Genomic DNA, 25000 nt, shown 5'->3' with positions numbered 1-25000 from the left:
CTGGCATAGACGTTCATAAACCTCTCTTGTGCCATATGACAATCCAAAGCCAATGGGAAGCTGGCGCAGAGGCAGCAGTTAGTGGCAGGAAGCGGTTAATTTTCACTCAATCAAGCCGTGCAAAGGAGGAGAGACGAGTGCCAACTCCAAATCAGCGGCTGTATAATTAAATGGAAATGTGGGCCGCAACACTGGCGCTGATGAGCCTGGCAGCTGAAGACTAAAGCGGGCGTGTTGGCTTTGCCATTTTTTTATGTGTGTTAGATTGCTATGATTATGGTGTGGGGAGATTTTGGGGGTATGTGGTTATCACATTGCTTTCTCTAACCCGCAGATCCCCCCATCTGCCACAGCTACTCGTACGGAGTGAGGGCCGTCGTCCAGTGCCTGCCAGCCTGGTTCCGCTTTGTCCAGTGCCTGCGACGTTACCGGGACTCCAGGCGAGCCTTCCCTCACCTGGTGAACGCTGGCAAATACTCCACCACCTTCTTTGTGGTCACCTTTGCTGCCCTTTACAGCACTCACAGTGGTAAGTCGAGCCGCACGCCAGTCAGTTTGGGGAGATTTGGCAAACAAGAGGAGACCATTCAGTCCGTCAGCCTCACTGGTTTAGCTGTGGGTTAAAGCCGATGTCACATTACACAGTTTCTAGTCGGAGGGGACGGCAGATGCTCATATCGTCACCTGAGGGTGTCAGTTTTGCATGACTTGAAATCACAGCCCACTTTCGCATTTCCAGAGTATCTCCTGCTCACCGCATGTTCTGACGGCCAATGACGTGCGGCCTGAGCGGAGCTAAAGAGGGTCTTACAGGTACAGCGAGTTAAGCCGCAGTCTCTGCCCCCGTTATTCCTCTTTCCCCATTCTGTTGTGGTCCGTAAGACACAAGACATCAGACCACCACCAAGCCTGTCTTCTGTTTTGCGAGGTCCACAATAACCGCGTTTCTTGCGCTGCACAGCCACAGTCCGTGCATTGTACGTCCAGGTGGGTGAGCACTGATTGGTCCGTCTCACCTACACAGAGCCCTGCGACTTGAGGCGATGACGGACCGATTTGACCTTTGGCAGGGTGGGTCACGGGCGATAAATGTCATACTACATGGCTGGCGGCCACAGCAAGATTGTGAGAATAGAAAGTAAATACTTCAGTGTGTCAAAGCTGATGTCACATCACATGACTTCTAGCCAGAGGGGATATTAACCCAGGCGACTGCTTGTGCTCACCTCGTCGATATTACATGACTAGCGATTGGTGGGCATGTCAAACTACGAGACTGCCCGACGACTTTCCTGTTTTCAAAGTATAGCAACCTGCCCCTTTTTTCCCCAACAGCCAATAACATGCTGCCTGACGGTGGCAGGTGCTGTACAAATGCTATACAGGTACGGTGAGTTCAGCTGCAATCCCAGGCGATCTGTCGTCATACATTAAGCACGAGACATCGGGCAGATGAGTCTCTTGTCTGTTTGCAGGGTCCAGGACCACCCAACCACCTGTGTTCCCCTCATTCCTCGCAGCTGCGTTAGATGCCTTGTACATCCACCTGAGGTCTGATTGGGTGTCAGCTGTCATGTGCACAGAGCCCACCCCAGTCACTGTTTGATCCTGTCAGGGCGAGTTGCTGGGGATGTCGGACTACATGACAAGACTGTGAGATTCCAAAATCATTTTTGGCAAATACTGCTGTCTGTCGAAGCCGATTGTCACATTACCCAACTTCTAGTCGAAGGGGATGTCAACCCTGGTGACCGCTGGTGATCTCGTCACCTTTAGGATGTCAGTTTACGGACTGGTTGGGCGCAGTGGCTACACGACTGGCTCTGACTTAGAAAGATGGCGGCCGTGAAGTCTAGAAATCGCTTGAAGAGCCCGGTAATCTGCTGTGGCCTTAAGCTGTCCCACCAGCTCCTCGGGATTCTCCTTAAAGGTTGTCCAGGTTTGTGCTTCAACTATGCGACTCGTGATTTGTCACAAGTAAGCGATTCTTATTTTACATTACAGTTGATTTATACAACAAACGAAAATGCCTTAAATAAAGACCCCCTGATAAGCAACGGCAAGGCACTCTCAGAGACGTTATGAGGGCCGTCTTCTCGAGTTCCGTTGCTCGTCTCTCAGGTCGCCTACATGTGCAGAATCGAGTGTTTCGAGTGGTCTGATCACAGAAATGCCCCCAGCCACCATCGTAAAGGTCGAGAGGTTTACTTACCTTGGCAGTGACATATGCGTGACTCTGGTGACTCTTCCTATGAAGTCAGTAGATGGATTGGGAGACCATGGGGGGTCATGAGGTCGCTGGAAAGGGCAGTGTGGCGCTCCTGATATCTATGCCAAAGGACGAAGGTCCAAGTCTTTAGAGTCCTGGTGCTTTCTGTCTTGCTATATGGTTGCGAGACATGGACGCTGACCTGAGATGAAGACTGGACTCCTCCAGTACTGTGTCTCTCTGGAAAATCCTTGGGTGCCGCTGGTTTGACTTTGTGTTGCTCATGGAGTCCCGAATGAGGCACATGACCTGCATTGTGAAGGAGCGTCAGTTACGGCACTACGGCCATGTGGCGTGTTTCCCCGAGGGTGATCAGCTCGTAAGATCCTCATTGTTGGAGACCCGAGTGGCTGGACCAGGCCAAGGGACGCCCACATAACACCTGGCTGCAGCAGATAGAGGGTCATTTCCAGGGGGTGGGACTGGACCGCGTGTCTGCCTGGGGGTTGCCAACTGGGATCCCGAGTTGTCTCGTCGTGTAGTGGGTGCGGCAACACGCTGTACCAGTGCATGCTCCTTGACTTGACTTGACTTGGCGCTATATGCAGGAGAGACCACTTCGCCATGCTCTGTGCATGTGACAGTACTGACCCAAGGGCCTCCAAGAGTCGATAGAAATCGTAAATCGTGACGCGCGCCCTGTCAGAGAGATGCTGGTGGGCTTGGTTTCATTTGAGTGCAGTTCAAGGCCATAAACCTGACTATCTCCATAGCAACTACAATTGATCGAGTGGTCTCTGCGGCAGGGTAGGGCAGGGCCAGGGTAGTGGGGTCCCTTCTGTCCTGTCAGAATGTCAAACCTGCTGTGTTTAATAAGGGGAGTGTGATCTGAGATGCCAGTCCACCCACCCGGCAGGGCCTCAACAGCAGCATTTCATTCCAGTAAGTTTGGTCACCGGTATGTCTCTCAACACAGACGTCCACTCTATCTGGTTTAGCCAGTGGTCCCCAGCTGTCGGTTTATCTCTCACATCCCTGTGTGTCTTTACATCCCATATCTTCCTTTTCCCCCTCGGCTCCGCCACCTGCCGCTAGGTACATCGCGCTCAAAGGATGTTATTTCACATTGAGGCTGGAGACCACTAGCCATTCTAGATCCTTCTCCTGATTTCTTGCTGAGTGACACATTCTCTCATTCCGCCCCCGTCCAACACTTGAGAGATTTTTGCAGCTCAAAGAAAAGCAAAATGATTTTTTTTTTCAGGAGGGCGCGGAGCAGTAAACGGAGCCGTGGAGCGGAATAGCAATGCAGCCGCCGGAGATTGAGATGTAATTGCATGCCTGCGGTGATAGCATCACTTCCAGATGCCACCTGAATACCAATGAGTCCTGCGGTGGCCAGCAGATTGACTTGGCCTGATCTGAATCACACAGCTTGCCACCTTTGCAGCCGACTGAGTGGGGGATCTCAAGGGGTGTGTGGTCTCGGGAGATTCGCCCAAACCGTACAGATTCTTACTTTGTAAGGAACACACAAACCCGCTCTCGGCTATCTCCGCCACCTTGTCCGGTGGTCCTGGTCAGCTCCGTGAAATTTTAAAGGCACATCTGCGGGGTCACACTCCGCAAGTTCAGTGTGTCACTTATGATGAAGTGCTGCCCTCTGGTGGGGAGAAGCAAGACCGAACCCTGGCCAAGGCGCGTACCCACTCCTCCCAAGTGTTGACTGCTCTGTAAATTCTTAGCCATTGAAGTGTTGTGGAGGCGGTGAGAGTTAACGGGGCCGGCTGGGGTCTCAAAGGTGTTTTCACACTCCTGGTCCGTTTTGCTTTGTTTCCGAAATTGGGGGGGACATTCTGTTCCTTTAATAAAAACTCTTTACATTTATGCAGCACCCTTCCTCACCACTCAAAGCACTTTACGTTGTGAGTGGGGAGCCACTTGAACCGCCACAAATGTGCAGCAGTCATCCGGATGATGCGACGGCAGCCATTTTTCCACCAGAATACTCCCCACACATTAGCTGATTTGTGGTGAGAGAGAGATAATTAGAAATGGGGGGTGATTAGGGGGTCCAGATGACTAGACTGAGGTGGGCAATTTAGCCAGGACTTCAGGATACACCTTACTGTTTATGAAGGATGCCTACAGAGAGTCAGGTGCTCGGTTTTATGTCTCATCCTGACGACTTCACCATTTTGACTTCACTGAGGTATTGGGATCCACATTCAGACCACTGGGTTAGCGCCCCCTGCTGGCCACCCAGGCTTCTTCCTGATTGGTCTCCCCTCCAAGTACAGTGGAACCATCAGGTCACGAACGTCTCTGAACACATACAATTCGGGTTACGACCAAAAAGTTTGCCAACCTTTTGCATCTGTTCACGACCACACACTCGGGTGACGAACAAGCCAGTTTCCCTTCCGGTTCGTACGGGCCGATGATTTCCGCACGTGTTCAGTCTCTCCCTGTACGTTGTTCTCTGTCAGATGTGCGTGCATGCAAGGTTGATTTTCTTGGTTGTTTATGGTTAGTTTTAAGGATTTTTCAAATGTTCGTTTTTTTTCCCTGTGCTTAAAACTCATTTAAAGAAAAAGTGTTTACAGCGAGCAGTTCATAAGGCTGCAGCGTGAACTCCTACAATGTTAGTTTTCTCTTGTTAAGGTTTTCTCCGTGTTATTCAATGTTTTTACATTTAGTTTACTATTACACTGTGCATTCTATGGTATAATTAACTATTTTTGTGCTTAAAAATCTTTAAAAAAATATATATTTACATACAGCTCGTACGGCCTGGAACAGATTAATTGTATTTCCATACAATCCTATCGGGGAAATTAGTTTGGGACACGACCAAATCGGGTTACGACCAGAGTTTTGGAACGAATTACGGTCGTGACCCAAGGTTCCACTCTACAGGCCGGGCTCAAACATGCTTGGCGTCTGGTGGATGACCTGATCTGAAGTGCTGGTGGGGGGCACATTCCGAGGACGCCCCACCTGTGTGCATTGTGAGTTCAGGGTGCCAAGACTGGGATGTTTGATTGGTGGTCCCACAGGGCACTACTGCTTGTTTCTCTGTAAGTGTTGTGATCAACCTGATCGCAGGTGGGTTTGGTCAACTGCTGTCTCCGAGACCGAGCCGGGTGCTGCTCTGACTGAGCGAGTAATTGTGAGAGACGTTTTAGGTGAATTCGAGTAAATGTGTGCCCGTGTGCTTATTTATTTATTTAATTCTTTTTTTCTTAATGTTTTTAATGCTCCACATTAATCCTTGACTCCACAATTCCAAACCTCGGCTCACACAGTCTCGCACATCATGCACAGTACTGCCTGGAGTTAAATCGGCCACCGCACCAGAGCTCATGTCAACCACTCCAGGGTTTGCTTGGCACCACACCAAGACCACCCTGTAGAAAGGATCTCCATGTGGTTGCTTTGGTATTTGAAATTTCGTTTCAGAAAATATCTTTTAAAAAAGAAAAAGAGGGAAAAATGAAAAACACAAAGCAATAACTTTTTTCGGTAACACTTTACATTAAATGTCCATAATTACACTGTAACTACTATGTAATTACCTGTGTAGGTACAGTGCAACTACGAGTTATTACTCCGTACTTACTGTGTAATACAAAGTAACGTTATAGTTAATTACTCAGTTGTCATTGTTATCCATCCATCCATTTTCCAACCTGCTATATCCTAACTACAGGGTCACGGGGGTCTGCTGGAGCCAATCCCAGCCAACACAGGGCACAAGGCAGGAACCAATCCTGGGCAGGGTGCCAACCCACCGTGGTGTCATTGTTATTCCACAGTTTATATCATTACAATGTAACAATTTATCACTGATCCACAAACAAGTGTACTTCCATAGTTATGATGTATCTGTACTTTCAAAATGTAATTAAAACATCAGGATATGTAACTAAAGATATGTAACAGATGTTCCATGGTCTGCACAATTGTAATGGAGAACTGTGTAGGTTTTTTCGATGATATTTCAAGATCTGTTTTAAATGGTGAAAACACCTTTGCAAAATAGTTAACGCTTTTGCCTCACAGATCCATTACCCTGAGATGGAGGCTCCAGCAGACCCCGTGACCCTGTAGTTAGGATATAGCGGGTTGGATAATGGATGGATGGATGGATATGTGTGTAAAATTTGTACGTTTTACCCGTGTGTCCCTAGGTGGTCTTCGTGGGTTTTACTGCCACATCCCAGGGACATGCAAGTTGGGTTACATGGCCACATGTGTGAGAGTTGCGTGACTGCTGGTGTGTTTGTCAGTGGGCCTTGTAATGGGATGGCGCCCCATCCTGGGCTGTTTCCTGCCTTGTGCCCGGTGATGCTTGGAATGGCTCTGTGACCCTGTGTACCGTGATTGAATGTTGCAAGTTTAGCAGTATTATTGTAGGGATGGGCATAATAATAGCCCAAAAAATTCAACAATAAATAATGTAACGTAACTACAAGAATGGGACAAATGTTTGTTTAAGCAAAACATGTCAAGGAGGTGCCCGTCTAGATTTTGGGAAAAAGCGTTAACCGTTTTGCAAAGGCGTTTTCACCATTTAGAAAAGATCTTGAAATATCATTGAAAAAACCTAAACAGTTCTCACTGCAATTCTCCATTACAGTTGCCCAGACCATGGAACATCTGTTACATAGCTGTAGTTACATATCCTGATGTTTTAATTACATTTTGAAAGTACAGATACATCCTAACTATGGAAGTACACTTGTTTGTGGATCAGTGATAAATTGTTACATTGTAATTATATAAACTGTGGAATAACAATGACAACTGAGTAATTAACTATAATGTTACTTACAGAGTAATAACTCATAGTTACACTGTACTTATACAGGTAATTACATAGTACTTACAGTGTAATTATGGACACTTAATATAAAGTGTTACCCATTTTTTCCTTTTGTAACTTTTGCACATCAGTAAAGAGAAATGCAAGAAACGAGAGGCGAGAAAACACCGTCTGTCTGAACCGGAAGTTTTTGTAGGTCAACAACGTGGTCAGGTAATGCGCCACTAGCGACTGGACCATCATCATGACGTTGGAACAGAACTCGGACGTGAATTTAGAGATGGCAAAACAAGCTGGTGCTCGCATAAATGCAAAACGCTGGCCTCGATTCCATGTCTTCTCCGTGGACCTCATAGTGACCTCTGGGTGTCGGGTCTAACACACTGAAAACACCAGAGGCTCCTCCGGGGAACATGGCCACGTCTGAGTCATCCGTGATGTGCAGAGTGTGTGCCGACACCTGTTTAAGAAAACTTTCTGTAAATCACGTTGATCTCGTAACGTGTTACACTTGTGCGCTCTGTTGATACTCGAAACGTTTACTGATTAGCTATTAACTAGTAGCCGGTAAAAGTCACTGAGCAATCATTCACACAAATTCAAAATGCTAGCACTATAAAACATGGCAGACTTCATGTTAGTAAATGAGATCACCAAACGTTAGCTGTTTCGCAGTAAGTAACAACAATAACGTTCATAAAAGAGCTGCTACATCAATGAAGCAAAGCTTGTATTTCTACCTGAACGATGCGACTCTGTTTTTCTGCAGTCATGTCCTCGTCCCGGAGTGTCGCTCTTTTACTGTTCCGAAAAACAACGTGATGGTCCATCCTCTGCTGCATGGGGCCGTCGATCGATGTGTGGTGAGGAGGACTGTTCGCACGTGTCGTCAGAAATCAGTAATTTCGGTTTCAGACAACGAAAATGCGTCTGTTTTGTTGTTTTTGAGCTATTACAATTTCATTATTTAAATCACAAATAAATCCAGAAAAGTGTGTGTCATTTTAAGTTTATGACTGCTATTTGTTACTATCGAATTAAAAAATACCTTATTTTCATTCATTTTATTCTTTAACTAGCAAAATACCCGCGCTTCGCAGCGGAGAAGTAGTGTGTTAAAGAAGCAATGAAAAAGAAAAGGAAAAATTTTAAAAATAACGTAACATGACTGTCAATATACAGTATTTGTTTTGTGAGTGTTACTGAGTGTTGCTGTCATCAAGGATTTGATTATCATTATTTCTTTCAATCAGGTTCGTATTTGTAGGATGTGTTGTGTTCAAGTTACATTCCGTGTTTGTCAATCGTTGTAAAGATGACAGGTTTCATTCATCGATTCGTTTCTTACTGCATCAATAAACAGCTCGTCTTCTTCTTTATCTGAGACCTGACACACTGCATGCACGGGTTTTTTTTACACTGTCTTCCTTTAGCGGGACATTGACTTTTTCCACCGTGTTTTTTGTTTCCGCAGTAGCTGGATTTATGAATATGCTTATCAGACGCTTCATATTTTTTGCTGCCTTTTCAATTGTGTAATTCGGTTTTTGTTCAGCGCTCTTTGGAACTGTTGCCTTTTATCTGTGCACTGCGTCAGTTCACGTGAGCCGCTCGGTGTACTTGCATGGAAGGTTCCCAGCTGTGCTGGTGCCATCTGGTGCTATGTCCGTGGCTGTATTTAATGTTACCTTAGTCCTGGCACTTAAAACTTTCTCTCACAGTTTCGCTGAGTTTGTGTCAAACACCACCCTGACCATCTCATCTTCCTCTCCATAAGCACAGTCCTTCACCCGTGAATATTTACCCGTGGCAGTTTGCTATTGGATTGCCGCTGACGGACGGCCTTATATGGGCAGGCACTAAATTACAAACGCCAGCGGCAGCCTGTCTATGAACTTACTTTAAAGTGTAGGTTTACATCGTGCTTTGTTTCCGAAGTAGCAGAACTCATGAATATGGTTGTATATGTCACTCGCTCGCTTCTTATTGTTTCGCTGCCTTCTCAATTATATAATGCATGTTTTCTTCAGCGCTTTTTGAGGTCTTCCTGGTTTTCTATGTACTGCGTGATTACGTAGGAGGCGTGATGATGTCACACGAAACTCCGCCCCCACGGCGTTGAAGCTCACCTCCATTACAGTAAATGGAGAAAAACAGCTTCCAGTTATGACCATTAGGCGTAGAATTTCGAAATGAAACCTGCCCAACTTTTGTAAGTAAGCTGTAAGGAATGAGCCTGCCAAATTTCAGCCTTCTACCTACACGGGAAGTTGGAGAATTAGTGATGAGTGAGTGAGTGAGGGCTTTGCCTTTTATTAGTATAGATCAAAAATCTAAATCTGAAAATTCCTTTCATTTTCGTTTTTTCGATTTTTGCTTCTAAAATGAAATTTCAAATACCAAAAAGTACACGGACCGTTTTTGGTATTTGAAATTTTGTTTCATAAAATAGCAGCTAAAAAAGAAAAGGAGACGCATATTTGATTTTCAACTTAAAAAGGAAAAATGAAAAACGTAAAACAATTACTTTTTTCCTTTTGTTCTTTTGCACATCAGCAAAGAAAAATGCAAGAAACGAGAAAACGCCCTTTATTTATTTCGCAGTAAGTAACAACAATAACGTTCATAAAAGGTCCGTGTACTTTTTGGTATTTGAAGTTTCATTTTAGAAGCAAAAACGAAAATGAAAGGAATTTTCAGATTTAGATTTTTGATTAAAAAATAAAATGAGAAAAAATAAGGTATTTTGTAATTCTTAGGTAACAAATAGCAGTCATGAACTTAAAAATACACCTACTTTTCTGGATTTATTTGTGATTCAAATAATGAAAGTGTTATAGCTCAAAAACAACAAAACCAACGCATTTTCGTTGTCTGAAAACGGAGGAACTTCTTCTTCTGCGCGATTTTTGAAGACACGTGCGAACCTCCCAACGTATTCCTCACAAGACATCGATCAACAGCCTTGAAGTTACACTGCATGGCATCAGCAGAGGATGGACCGTTACGTTGTTTTTCAGAACAGTAAAAGAGTGACACTCCAGGATGAGGACACTGAGTCGCATCTTTCAGGTAAAAATACAAGCTTTGCAAACTTTGCTTCATTGATGTAACAGTTCTTTTATGAACATTATTGTTGTTACTTACTGTGAAACAGCCAACATTTGGTGATTTCATTTACTAACAGTAAGTTTGGCAATTTTTAGAGTGCTAGCACTTTGAATGGTTGCTCATTGACTTTTTTAGTGGCTACTATAGCTAGTAAACGTTTCGAGTATTAACAGTGCGCAAACGTGTAACACGTTAGTAGAGCGACTTGATTTACAGAAAGTTTTCTTAACATGTGTTACATTTGTCAATGAGGAACCATTGACACATTTACACACATTCAAAATGCTAGCACAATAAAAATTACCAGACTTAGTGTTAGTAAATGAAATCACCAAATGTTCGCTGTTTCACAGTAAGTAATAACAATAATGTTCATAAAAGAGCTGCTACATCAATGAAGCAAAGTTTGTATTTTTACCAGAAAGATGCGACTCCGTTTTTCTGCAGTCATGTCCTTGTCCCAGAGTGTCACTCTTTTACTGTTCTGAAAAACAACGTGATGGTCCATCCTCTGCTGATGCCAGTGTAACTTCAAGGCCGTCGGTCGATGTCTTGTGAGGAGGACGTTGGGAGGTTCGCACGTGTTGTCAAAAATAATGCAGAAGAAGAGGTACTTACGGTTTCAGACAACGAAAATGCGTCTGTTTTGTTGTTTTTGAGCTATTACACTTTCATTATTTGAATCACAAATAAATCCAGAAAAGTGTGTGTAATTTTAACTTTATGACTGCTATTTGTTATCACAGAATTACAAAATACCTTATTTTCTCTCATTTTATTCTTTAATCAAAAATCAAAATCTGAAAATTCCTTTCATTTTCGTTTTTTCATTTTTGCTTCTAAAACGAAATTTCAAATACCAAAAAGTACACGGACCGTACTTCTACCTGAACGATGCAACTCTGTTTTTCTGCAGTCATGTCCTCGTCCCGGAGTGTCGCTCTTTTACTGTTCCGAAAAACAACGTAATGGTCCATCCTCTGCTGCATGGGGCCGTCGATCGATGTGTGGTGAGGAGGACTGTTTGCACGTGTCGTCAAAAGTCGTGCAGAAGAAGAAGAAGAAGGAGAAGTACTTCCGGTTTCAGACAACGAAAATGCGTCTGTTTTGTTGTTTTTGAGTTATTACACTTTCATTATTTGAATCACAAATAAATCCAGAAAAGTATGTGTCATTTCAAGTTTATGACTGCTATTTGTTACCATCGAATTAAAAAATACCTTATTTTCCCTCATTTTATTCTTTAATCAAAAATCTAAATCTGAAAATTCCTTTCATTTTCGTTTTTTCGATTTTTGCTTCCAAAATGAAATTTCAAATACCAAACAGTCCTCGGACCGAGAAAACACCCTTTATTTATTTTGTGTGAACCGGACATTTTTGTAGGTCAACAACCTGGTCAGGTAATGCGCCACTTGCAGCTGGTTACCGGTGTGTAGACTGGACCATCATCATGACGTTGGAACAGAACTCGGACGTGATTTTAGAGATGGCAAAACAAGGCCTGCTGTCGAAAATTTATATCTTTGAGTGTCCGCCATATGAACACGGAGGAGCGAGACGGTTTACTGCAAGAAATGTTAGAAAGTTTTGTGCTGAGTAAATTTCGGGCTGTCGACTCTCTGACACACATTTGGAGGTAGAGGTGACCAACTTCAAGGCCGTCGATCGATGTGTGGTGAGGAGGACTGTTTGCACGTGTCGTCAAAAGTCGTGCAGAAGAAGGAGAAGTACTTCCGGCTTCAGACAACGAAAATGCGTCTGTTTTGTTGTTTTTGAGTTATTACACTTTCATTATTTGAATCACAAATAAATCCAGAAAAGTAGGTGTCACTTCAAGTTTATGACTGCTATTTGTTACCATCGAATTAAGAAATACCTTATTTTCCCACATTTTATTGTTTAATCAAAAATCAATATCATTTTTGTTTTTTCATTTTTGCTTCTAAAATGACATTTCAAATACCAAAAAGTACACGGACCCTAAACGAACCAAACTTTATAGTTGGATTAAAATTTGGTGCGAGTGAACTTGTCATGAAAACGCCTGGCATCACCTGACGCTAATCTCTTTTCTTGTCTTCTTCTTTTGCTCCTCAGCCCGGAAGTACAGCGACGCCCAGATCTTCCTGTACCTGTGGGTCGTTGCTGCAGTGACACAGTCGCTCTACACGCTCTTCTGGGACCTGAAGATGGACTGGGGACTTTTTGACAAGAATGCTGGGGAAAACACGTTCCTGAGAGAGGAAATCGTCTACCCACAGAAGGTGAGCTGTCAGCTGAGGCCATACCCACTTGTTCAGCTGCGGTCGCAAGTAAAGGGTGGTGGGTGGTGGCTCTATAGGCCCACACTTACCCACTCTGGTGTGTTGCCCACCATGCTCACAAACCGCGTGACACCCTGGTACCACACCTGCTCAGCTGAAGATTGTAAAGCACTGCAGAGGGTGGTGATTCTGGCACTGAATATTACCAGCACCCGGTGGCAACCCTGTTTGGGACGTAAATAACACGGGGCACCTGGGGATGGCAAACAGGATTATTGAAGACCTCCACCGTCCGGACCGATGGCGCTCTACACCCGTTGATTCAGAAACAGTTTCTATTGACGGCTTGTGATGTTACTGAACAGGCCAGGCAGTCGTAATAACAAATCCTACATCATAAGGAAATAACAACATACCGCGTGTGTGTGTGTGTGTGTGTGTGTGTGTGTGTGTGTGTGTGTGTGTGTGTGTGTGTACGTGGTGAGCCAAAGCATTGTGACCACCTGCCTGATATGCATGTGCCACCACAAAACCACTCCAACCCACCAAGGCGCCATCCATACAAGACCTCTGAAGGTGTCCTGTGGTACCCGTCACCAGGACATTGGCAGCAGTCCCTCCAAGTCTGGCAAGTTTGCGAGGTGGAGCCTCCACCCCGGATTGCACTCATTCTAACGCATCCCACAGATGGAGGATTTGCAGGTCAGGGCACCACCTTCAAACTTCATCACGTTCCTCAAACCATTCCTGAACAACTTTGTGTCCGTGTGGCAGGGCGCATTACCCTGCATGAGAGATAACCACTTCCATCTTAGGGGGGCCAGAATGACCAGGCCATGGTGGGAGATACCGTTGCCATGAAGGGGTGTACCTGGTCTGCGAGGACATCTAGGTGGGTGCTACGCGTGAAATTAATGTCCACCCTGGACACAGGGATTCCCAGCAGAATGTTACCCGAAACATCGCATCTTCTCCGCCAAATTGTCTTCCAGCCACACGGTGCATCCCGGTGCCATCTCTACCCCAGGCACATGATCGATAATAAGACCAAAATCTCACTCTGATGCCTGTGTGTCCATTTTTGGTGCTTTTTGACAGTGAGTGGGCATTAGCCGGGGCACTATGGCTGACCGGCCTGTGGCCACGCAGTCCAGTAGGGTTTGACGTATCATGTGTCATGACGTGTTACCTTATTAACCCTCAGATTCACTTACCTGTGATTTGTGGCCTTGGACATGCCTGTCACATCAGGATGTCTTGTCCGCTCAACAACACCGTCGACATTTTGCTTTTTTTCCCCTCCTCTGGCCATTGTCAGCACTCTGACTGTGAGCCCCCCACAAGCTTTGCTGTTTCGGACTCACCTGGCCGTAGTGATTTGGCCTTCATCAGAGTCACTCCCCAGCTGTCCATGCTGTCTAACATATCGTGACCTTGACTTGCGCCATTGTTACAGGACGGTCAATGCCATTTGCTTCACATGGCAGCGGTCACAGCGTTTTGGCTCCCCAGTGGATGTCTTGTAGTTGCTGTGTGTGAGAATAAACTTACCTTCCTTCTTGAAGGAGGCTGGCATCAGGATGTCAACATTTCTGCTCCAGTAGTTGGGAGGTAACTGGCCAACGTGGATGAATCCGGAAAAAGCCCGCTAAACTGGCAGCGAGAGAGAGTGTTATTACATATACTAGGTGGCTAAGTCCGCAATTTATTATTTAGCATTTCCATCAAAGTGCAGACACATCAGTGGGCTTCACATCTTCCAAGTTTACGCAGCACTCGCAACTGACGTCCCTCACTGTAACGTGCTAATGGAAACTGTTTTTGATTTTTCAGGGTCACTGATCTTTGTTGAATGTTTGCAGTTATCGATGATTGCCATCCCGTGGTATGCCAGTTCACTGAATTTTTATTTTTCTTATGGCATCTGTCTCAAGTCTAGAAACGTTGGCTTCTTCAGATCCATTTGCACATCGCAATTACGTTTCGCTTCCTTGAATACTGTGCTCGCTCATCTTCATCGGTGGCGGTGGTTGTTCTTGTACACGTTGCTGCGGCGTCTCTCTTATGTCAGCTGTTGATGAAATGCACTTTGTCAGGCTCCACACACCCTCTCTGCATCTTCGTTCACGCTTGACATCACTCATTATGCGACGGTTTTGACCAGAGTGCTGATTTGAAAGCTCTTCGTCTTTACCTGCAAGGAGGCATCCTGGACAGACAGACAGACAGAAACGTAGATCAATAGATAAATACATTTCCTGATTGAATTTGCCTTTATTAGTTCACATTGTCAGTTTGCCTGTTGCCTCAGTTATACGTCATATGCTTTGGGATGCTCGGCAGCAGCACTAATGTTTGCAGTGCACCATCTGCTGGAGTCAGAAATGCAATGCATTTAATTATACATGCGTTACAAAATAGATGAGACATTGCAAACATTAATGCTGAATACGCCCAACAGAGCGGAACTACCGGATGGATGGATGGATGTGAAAGGCACTAGAGAAAGAAAGAAGAAAAGAGAACAAACTTCATTTGTCCCCAAGGGGATATTTGGCTTTTTCAGATGCTTTTTAAATAAATAAATACATAAATCTCTCTATTATAATAAAAAAAAAAATCTTGGGTCGGGACGTGATGATCTTAGAAGACTCTTTGACGTCCCGCGAGACAAGGCAGTGAGACAATAGGACGACGCAAAGGGCGACCAGCAGTTCAGCAGCAGCAAGCCAGCAGCTGATCTGTCCGCATCTCCTTAGCGTGCGTTCAGCCTTAAACACCTTCACAACACGAGTGGCAGCAACGCAAAGTGGCTGGCACGTAGCGTCCCCAGAGGGGTGGTGATGGAGCGAAGCGAGCAGGGGGAAAACCCCTCTAATTAGGTAAATAAATATACACACAGTTTGATCTGGACAGAAGTCAGCTTCGCTCTCTGTCTCTATACCGTATATACTCCGGCATAAAGTCGAGTCTTGAAACCCGAAAAATCGATCATAAAATCAGACCCTGACTTATATGACCATTCAAAAATGCGACACTTAATTTATTTTTTTTTTGTCATCTTCTTGCCTCCTCCGATCTCTCATCCGTTTCTCAGACACATCGAAATTTGTTGCAGCATCGCAGTTACTAATTTCTTTTGCTACTTCGACGACGTTTAACTTTAAACCAGCTTCATATTTTCTTGTGATTGAACGCTCCATCGTAGATATGGGATGCTCTTACAATAAAGTTGGAAAAAACAGAAAGCAGTGCAACGTCACTTCGGAATAGTTCAGGTATCGCCGTGTGGTCATGTAGGCACCATACATAGAAAGAACAAGGCCGTGTGCTCCGTGGTTACTCTCTCAGGTGGGCGTTAGCATATTGTTATCTCTTGCACCAATAGCGGGACTTTTCCGTATTTGACTTGTATGTATTTTTTTAAATAAATAAATATATGTGTGTATGTATATGTGTATATATATATATATATCTCTATATATAGATATATATATTATAGAAAAAATCCTGGAGGGAAACAGTAGAGCGATGACACGTGATCTTCACGTTCAGATCACGTGAAGACACTTAAAAGACCCGCGAGACTGAAGAGATTGGTCTTGGAGTGTCTTTAAACATGAGTCTTTGTGCCAAGAGATTGACCAGGACCATCTCGCAATGACGTAGAACATGAGATTCTTGCAAAACGCGCCCCACTTACAATCAAATAAGAGCGCGGGGAGGAACACACTCAGTCGTGTTTTGGCTTTGAGGACACACAGATCCAGGGCTCTCAACGCATATAAAGCGTATAGACAATACCTTATAAATGAAAACGTAGATGACTAAGCGAAGAAGAAAGCAGCGCGGAGAAAAGAGACTCAGAAGCGTTGGAGAGAAAAAACAGCAAAAAAGAATAATCGAGGTGCAAATTCAAGTGGAATTGGGATAAAAAAAAAAAGCGCAGGTCCAATCCAGACATTGGCGCTACACACATGCACAGCAGGTTAGAGATTATGAAAGCAGTGGAATTCGAAAAGCTAAAAAAAAAAAAGGCGCGATACACATGTAGAGAAAGTTAAGGAATATGAAAGTAGGAAAATTAGAAAGTATAAAAAAAAGAAAGTAAAGATCGCAGGAGCGCAAACAAACGGAAATGATTACTCGAAAAAGGGAAAATAATCACCACGGACCAGGTGTCATTGAAACAAAAGCAGGATAAAGCGAGGTCGGAAATAAAAGACAAAGAGTAGAAGACAAAGTAAAACGTCATAAAAAGGTTAAAAAACAAGGGGGGCCAAACACGAGCAGAGCAGAGCAGGTTAGAGAAAATGAAAACTGGAATTCAAAAGACTCGTAGAAACACAAGCAGAGCGAGAGACAGAATATGAGAGCAGAAAACAACAAGAGTGTCAAAACAAAGAAAGTAAAGATCGCATTAGCGCAAAGAAAGAGAAATTATTACTCGGAGAAAATAACAAAAAGGCGAATAGAGATTGAATATACGGACACAGGTGATATGTCAGAAGTTTGGAAATATTGTAAGGCTTTGAAGTTTAAGTCAAGAGAATTTCAGAAACAGAGTTTACCTCACATGCATTTATTGGTTACTTTGCAAAAAAAAAAAAGATTAACTGCTGATTTTTGTCGTTTTGTCTGCGCTGGAATTCCAAACAGAGAACCCTATCCTGAATTAGGGTATAAAGTCATTAAACACGTCTCACTGACCTCATTAAAAAGATTCAGCACATTGGGACTCGAAAGATTCCAAATATTGTTTTTACAGAAGTTCTGAAATAAAAGTGAAACTAATGAAATAGCAACAATTCAAAGAAAAAGAAATCTTAAAAGTGTGTATCCGTAAAAACAAAAACTGGGAATGGCGATGGAAGCCCCTTAGTGTGTGTGTGTGTGTATATATATATATATAGTATGTAAAATATCTTTTAAAAAAAAAAAAAAAGACGTGTACGTCTGGCGTCTGTGCCCCTGCTTGAGAGTAATGTCGTCTGGCATCCACAAGAGGGCAGCAATGTCCTGTGACCAAAGGCGAGTGGCCGGCGGCGTAGGACAGTAAACCTTATGTAGTGTTGTGTGTCATGACGTCCAAAACGGTGCTGAAATGTCTGATGAAGAAAAGCAACAAGAAGCACAAATAAAGAGGAATGTGGGATCTACGATGTCCAATACAGAAAAGTATTTTTCACCAGTGGAAAAGCCGTTTGTCTTCCAGTCTGCAGAGGGAGGAAAACAGAAGGCTTTATTACAGAGTGCCAACCCCCAGAGTAGTGGAGCATTACCGTCACCAGAGCCCTCAAAAACTGTCCCCTATGAGCATGAGCGTGTGATGAGATGGACTGGGATCTAAATGGAGTCCGTAGTGGAACTGGATGAAGACTCGGGCTACACATTAACAGCAGAACGTCTTCAGGCCCCCTTCACTCTTTTCACATTTTCTCCCCCTTCAAACAACACTCAGTACTCCAAAATAACAAAGCGAAAAAGAGAGTTTAGAAAATTTTGCAAATATTTTTTAAAACTAAAAAAAGTCTCACCGACACGAGGATTCAGACCCTCACCTCAGTATTACCACCTGGAGTCTTCTCGGGTCTGACACCTGGATTTGGAGAAGTCCTGCTGTTCTTCTTTGCCGATCTTCTCGAGCTCGGGCAGGTTGGCTGGAGACCATCAGCGGACGGCTCTGCTCAGGTCTCCTCAGAGATGTTTGATTGGATTCAAGTCTGAGCTCTGTTTGGGGAATTCGGTGACATTCACAGAGTTGTCCCCAAGCCTCTCCCCAACTTTGTCCCCAGTCTGAGGTCCAGAGCGCTCTGAGCAGGTTTTCATTCTGGATATTTCTAACACTTTGCTCTGTTCAGCTTTCCCTCGACCCTGACTTGTCTTCCAGTACCTGATGCTACCACCTTCATACTCCACTGTTAGGATGGCATTGCACCGATATTGAGCAGTGCCTGGTATCCTCCAGACATGGCACTACTAGACCTGAGGTCAAACCGCTCCCATCTTCATTTCATCGGACAAGAGAATCTTGTTTCTAACATCCTGAGAGTCCTTGAGGTGCCATTTTGCAAATTCCAAGTGTCGTCTGGACACTCAGTGGAGTGTTGCAGTGATGGTTGTCCTTCTGGAAGTTTCTCTCGTCCCTACACAGGAGTTCTCAGGAGCTCAGCCAAAGTGACCATCTAGTTTTTGATTACCTCACCTCCTTCTCCCTCAATTACTCAGTTTGGTTAGCTCCAGGATGAGTCCTGGTTGTTCCAAACTTTTTCCATTTAAGAATACTGAAGGCCGCTGCCCTCTTGAGGACCTTCAATGCTACAGAATTTTCTTTTTGCAGCCTTCCTCAGATCTGACTGACCATTGGGTTCTTGATCTAACTCCCTTACCAAGATTACTCAGTTTGGTCAAGCACCCAGAGTTGTGGTTGTTCCAGACTTCTTCTGTTGAAGGCCCCTCAGCTAGGAACTTTTTTGTATCCTTCCCCAGATCTTCACCTCGCCACAGTCCTGGCTCTGAGCTCTGCAGGCAGTTCCTCCAACCTCATAGCTTGGTCTGTGATCACCTGGTGGACCTTCTCTAGACAATTGCGGGCCTTTCCTAATCCTTCCAATCAAATGAGTTGACCACAGGTAGACTCCAAGCAAGGTGTAGAAACATCTCAAGGGTGACCAATAGAATGGGATGCACCTCAGCGAAGGGTCTGCACACTTGTATCAGTGGGATATTTCAAGTTCTTAGTTTTAATAAATTTGCAAAAAATTTTAGAGTCATCTTTGGCATTCTGGAGGTATTGAGTGTTGCTTGATGAGGGGGAAATGAAATAAAAATAGCACAAGGCTAGAAGAAGGAGATGTGACAAAAATGAAGGCGTCAGAGTAGGTTGTGAAGGCGTTGTATCCGGTCCATCCATCGTGTTCCTCATAAGGGCAGAGTTTGAGCTTCACCCAGTGAGACATGCAGGAGCCGCTGGAGGAGACAGGAACGTGAGATGACTCTGGCGCTGCATGGTAGGGATGCTGTGGACAAGTGCATGTGGCTCTTATAAAGAGGCCTCCCAGGGTATAAAGGTTGTAGGTTCAAAGCACTCGCCTTAACACTTCTTTTCACCAGTTCTTCCTCTTCTGCAGGCTTACTACTACTGTGCCATAATCGAGGACATCATACTGCGCTTTGCCTGGACCGTCCAGATCTCCATCACTGCACTGAATCTTTTCCCATCAGGCTCTGACATCATTTCCACCGTTTTTGCACCTCTCGAGGTCTTCCGGTAAGATGGTCTAAACAGAAAATCCAAGCAGCAGTGGGTTTTAGGAACCCACCGGAAAAGCTGTGGCCTTCAGCCCCGCTGAACTAGCAGATGAGCACTGAAGCGTCTCACTCCAGGACGCCATACTTGGTGGTTTGGTGGGTGGGGTTGGTGTGGCGTCCTGAAGTTACACTCGGTTCCGCCTTAATCACTGCTGTCTCTTCTTACAGGCGCTTTGTGTGGAACTTCTTCCGACTGGAGAATGAACATCTCAACAACTGTGGTGAATTTAGGGCCGTTCGAGATATCTCTGTAGCGCCCCTCAACGCCGATGACCAGACACTCCTAGAGCAAATGATGGATCAGGAGGACGGCGTCAAGAACCGAGTGAAAAGCAAGCCTTGGAAAAGAAGCCACAGCGTTTCCATCCGTCGTCCAAGACTCCCATCCCAGTATGGACCTTTCTTTTTCTTTTTTTTCTCTTCCTTTCTCTTTCCCCTTCCTTCTCCTCCATTACGACTTGAGCTCAGTAGCCTTTCCTCCAGTTAAGTTCAAACGTATCTTCATGATGCATCACAGCAGGTGAAACTGCTTATTCCCAGCACTTGGTGGAGGGTTGAATCCTGACTAGGGTGCCATCTGGGGGAATTCCTCCAACATTACAAAGAGAAGCTCCGCTTGATTTACAATATAGCTACAAATTATCCAGGTCCAAGGAGGGGCTTCAGTTGGACTGGTAGCCCAAATGGGACTAACCCACCTTGGAGCTCCATTCGATTGATTTTGGGTTCCCTGGGACCATGTGTGTAGTAAGTTGGCTTTCAGATAGGTAGTAGGGGGATATGTGGCTTTTTACAGAATCCCAATAAATTTTAACTTATTATGACAAACAACAAACTTCCTCGTAACGCAATAGAACTTCGCCAGGAGGTGCGAGTTGAAGATCTTCCCAATGGGGGAACCTCTACCAAACATTCCCAGCACACCCTCGCTATATGTTTGGGTCTGCCTGATCTGTCCATCATCTGCCTCCCTCCATCTGATCCAACTCACAACCAGGTAATGAGCACATGACCAACCTAAGTGTTCATGATACACAGCCTCAGGTCTACGTTATTGACATACATCTAGAATGTTCTGGAACACCCTAATGCTCAAACAAGACATTCAACATGGACAAACTGCGACTAGCACTTAAGTCCAACAACACCCCGCTTGGGTTCAGTTCACATGAAGTTGTTCCTCCCAATCGCACCCTTCCAGGTTTCACTGTTGCTGCCCACGTGATTGGTAGAGACCCAGAAAGGTGGGGAAGCACCTTCCAGTACTGCTCAGCAGATCTCCAAGGCTCGATTGTTGGCAGATCAGCCAGTTTTTGCCTGTTATGTCCATTTGTTTCTCTGTGTGTCCGGTCCCGATGCTGGCCTGGTACAACCTCGACGAGGCCATGGTGGAGTTGTGGTCACAGATGGGCTACAGTTCACTTTGGGGGGTGCTTTGTATGTCGGTGAACTGAACTGCAGGTGCAGCGCCATTACAGATCGTTCTGCACTTGGTCACTTCTCTGCAAGAGGTCTGGAGGTTCATGAGAGAGAAATAAGGGCCTGAGAAGTAGGTGAGGATTGTCCAGGATATGGATAAGTGAATGAGGACTTGGGTTGGCATAACTGACAAGATCCTATTTAAAGGAGGTCTTCACCAGGGATCTTCTTGAAGTTCTTTTCCCTTCGATCTTGTTATGGACATGTTGACTCCTAGGATGAAAGACCAGGCCTCCTGGCTTTGTGTTGAAGACATTGTGTTGAGTAGTACCAACAGTGGAGAGAAAGTTGGAAGAATGGAGATGAGCTTTGCAAGACAGGACAGTGTTTCTCAAATGTTTCTTAGTGTCTTCATGACCCAGTCCTTGACAACCATCAAATTGTTGGTTGGGTCTCCTCTTGGAGAATCACCACTGGTGGTCACAGCTGGGTTGGGTGCTTATGGAGAGAATCGCTGATGATGACAGTCATAGGTCTCCCCTTGGAGAATCATCACCGTAGTCATAGCCTGGGGTTGGTTGTCCTTCAAGGACAATCCCTGATGACAGTCATAGCGGATGCAATGTCCACAGTGACCCATCGTGAGACACTTTGCAATCCATGTGTGACTGTTTCATTTTAAATACAATGGTGAGTCATGACCCTGCTCAACCCAAAGGTTGACAACCTGTGACTGACCCATAGTTTAAGAAATTTTGGGATAAAAAGAATGGGGGATATTTGAAGTTGAGTGATAATCAGGATTCGGAAGTTGGACTTCAGGGAAGAGCTGCTGAAAAGAATGCAGAAGTTTAAATACCAAGGATCAGTGGTAGCCCAAGATGGAGAATTGGATACAGAGATGACCCACAGAGTGTATTGTGGGTGGAACAATTGGAAGAAGGTATCCGGAGTATTGTGTGATTCTAGAATTAAGGTGAAGGTTAAAGATTAGGTCTTTAAGACCAGCACTGAAGTATGGAGCTGAGGCATGGGCAGTAAAGGGAGCACAGCAGGAGAAGAAGTTTGAGGTGGGAGAAGTGAGAATGTGGAGATGAATGTGTGGAGTTATAAAGAAGGACAGAATAGGAAGTGAGACGATCTGAGGTACAGCAAAAGTGGGAGAGGAAGTACAGGAAAGTAGGTTGAGGTGTTATAGACCTGTGATGGTAAGAGACAGGGAATATGTGGGGAAAAGAATGATGGGAATTGGAGTCCAGGGGAAGAGAAAGCTAGGGAGATGGAGATGGATGAAGTCAAAGAAGATCTGAAGGTAAAGGGTCTGGCAGGTAAGAAGGACTGAGCTTTATGGAGAAGGTGGATCAGGCAGATGAAGAGGAGGATGATGATGATCCTGTGTAAAGGGATTCCCCTTTGTGGACCACTTTCATATTCCAGAGTTATTTATTTAACAATATTTTAGCAAAAAACAATCCCTGTGTCTTGCACACTGTGAGCATACAACAGATGTCTTGATGATAGGATTGTACAACACAATTCTTTTTCAGGAACGTCTTGGACTTTGTTTGCTGTTAAAGATTGGTTTGGCCAGATCTTCCTCTCATACGGCCTTGCTGTTATCTAATATGTTAATAAGTGCTGTTCTAATTTATTTCCTGTTATACACGGAGATTCACTCGAAAGAGGCCCCGAATATTCTGTCGTAACTCCCGTTAGGATGAAGCAATCTGAACCAAACAAATCCGCTCTCTACCTTGACGTCTCTGTAACTGATTTCATTTCGTGCAATGCTGGAAGTGGTTTCCGTTTTTGACGCGGCGCTCAATGTTCCTGAACATATCGGTAAGTGTCTTGGTGGGGAATAGCAGCAATTTGACGTTTGATGTCCTCCCTCAAATCTCCCACAGTGCGAGGCTTGTTCAGGCTTAAGTAAGTTAGTAAGGAAGGAAGATAGATAGATGCTTTATTAATCCCAAGGGGAAACTCCCATACTCCAGCAGCAGCATACTGATAAAGAACAATAGAGTGATAACAATGCAGGTATAACAGACAATAACTTTGTAAAATGTTAACGTTTACCCCCCCCAGGGTGGAATTGAAGAGTCGCATAGTGTGGGGTCTCCTCAGTCTGTCAGTGAGCAGGACGGTGACAGCAGTCTGTCTCTGAAGCTGCTCCTCTGTCTGGAGATGATCCTGTTCAGTGGATTCTCCATGATTGACAGGAGTCTGTCTGCTCAGCGCCCGTCGCTCTGCCACGGATGTCAAACTGTCCAGCTCGGTGCCTACAATAGAGCCTGCCTTCCTCACCAGTTTGTCCCTCTTCTTTATGATGCCTACCCAGCACACCACCGCGTAGAAGAGGGCACTCGCCACAACCGTCTGGTAGAACATCTGCAGCATCTTATTGCAGATGTTGAAGGACGCCAGCCTTCTAATGAAGTATAGTCAGCTCTGACCTCTCTTACACAGATCATCAGTATTGGCAGTCCAGTCCAGTTTATCATCCAGCTGCACTCCCAGGTATTTATAGGTCTGCACCCTCTGCACAGTCACCTCTGATGATCACGGGGTCCATGAGGGGCCTGGGCCTCCTAAAATCCACCACCAGCTCCTTGGTTTTGGTGGTGTTCTGGTGTTAGTGGTTTGAGTCCCACCATTTAACAAAGTCCTTGATTAGGTTCCTGTACTCCTCCTCCTGCCCACTCCTGATGCAGCCCACCATATCAGTGTCGTCAGTGAACTTTTGCACGTGGCAGGACTCCGAGTCGTATTGGAAGTCCGATGTATGTTGACTGAACAGGACCAGAGAAAGTCCAGTCCTCTGCGGCGCTCCTGTGCTGCTGATCACAATGTCAGACCTGCAGTTCCTGAGACGCACATACTGAGGTCTGTCTGTAAGATAGTCCATGATCCATGGCACCAGGTGTGAATCTACTGCCATCTCTCAGCTTGTCCCTAAGGAGCAGAGGTTGGATGGTGTTGAAGGTGCTAGAGGAGTCCAGAAACATAATTCTTACAGCACCTGGTGTCAGAAGTCTGGTGGTGTCAGATCTGGACACCGTGGTTTTAAATGACCCTTTTGCCGAAGCTTGCTGATGTGTGACATGTTGCTCCGTCTTGCCCTTCCGTTAACTCGCGATCATCCAGTCGATTCTGACATCGCCTAAATGAATTGGTGACCCCTTGAAGACGCGCTGCTCAATACTGTACACCACCATCCTGATGAGTGACTGAGTGAAGGGGTACGGGCGGACGGTGGGCACCGAGAAGTTGCAAACAGAGGTTAAACGTCAGGACGGCTGTCCGGCGCCCACCTCATCGCTCCGACGCAGGGGCATCCCGCTCCATAAACTGAGGAGCACATTGCACGTCATTTCGGTTCAGATTGTTTCGTCCCAGCGAGACGTATCACAGGATATCCAGGGCCTCCTTTCGAGTGAATCTCCCGGTACTTCCCATGATGTCTCGTTACGTTTCACCTCATGATTAACCCGTTTTCTTTTGACATTGACGGGACTTTGTGGCCTGCTCTTGTGTTTTCCCTTTTCCCAGTCGGCCTGCATTGACCCCCACGTATGTTTTTGGACTCTTTGCAGGTCAAAGACTCGGGACACCAAGGTGCTGATTGACGACACGGATGACGAAGCAGCCTACACCTGAGAGGTGGCCGGCAGGAATGGAGTCAGACACGTCCTTCCATCATTTCAATCCGATCAGTCAGTCCAATCAGTCCGGGAGCTGCCTCAGCTCAACTCGCCTACAGACTCGAAAACCGTTCCTCTCCTTGGGCTTTCTCTTCATTATTTTTATATCTCCATTCGACTTGTTCATGTCACTAATCAGTTGCAAAACAGG

General features: G+C 45.2%; 1 protein-coding gene across 1 annotated transcript; it reads left to right on the top strand.

Annotated features, from left to right (window-relative positions):
• Positions 1-334: 334 nt before the first annotated feature.
• Positions 335-25000, top strand: LOC120519833 (xenotropic and polytropic retrovirus receptor 1 homolog; the record flags this gene model as incomplete). Its single annotated transcript, XM_039742616.1, has 5 exons — positions 335-529; positions 12249-12415; positions 19546-19685; positions 19895-20116; positions 24742-25000. Coding segments are annotated over 5 exons (788 nt in total), but the record flags the coding sequence as incomplete, so codon positions are not given.

The sequence above is a fragment of the Polypterus senegalus genome, unplaced genomic scaffold (genome assembly GCF_016835505.1).
Source record: "Polypterus senegalus isolate Bchr_013 unplaced genomic scaffold, ASM1683550v1 scaffold_2898, whole genome shotgun sequence".
In the NCBI taxonomy this organism is placed as follows: domain Eukaryota; kingdom Metazoa; phylum Chordata; class Cladistia; order Polypteriformes; family Polypteridae; genus Polypterus; species Polypterus senegalus.
The sequence above is the reverse complement of the archived record's forward strand: the minus strand, read 5'-3'. Positions and strand labels throughout refer to the sequence as shown.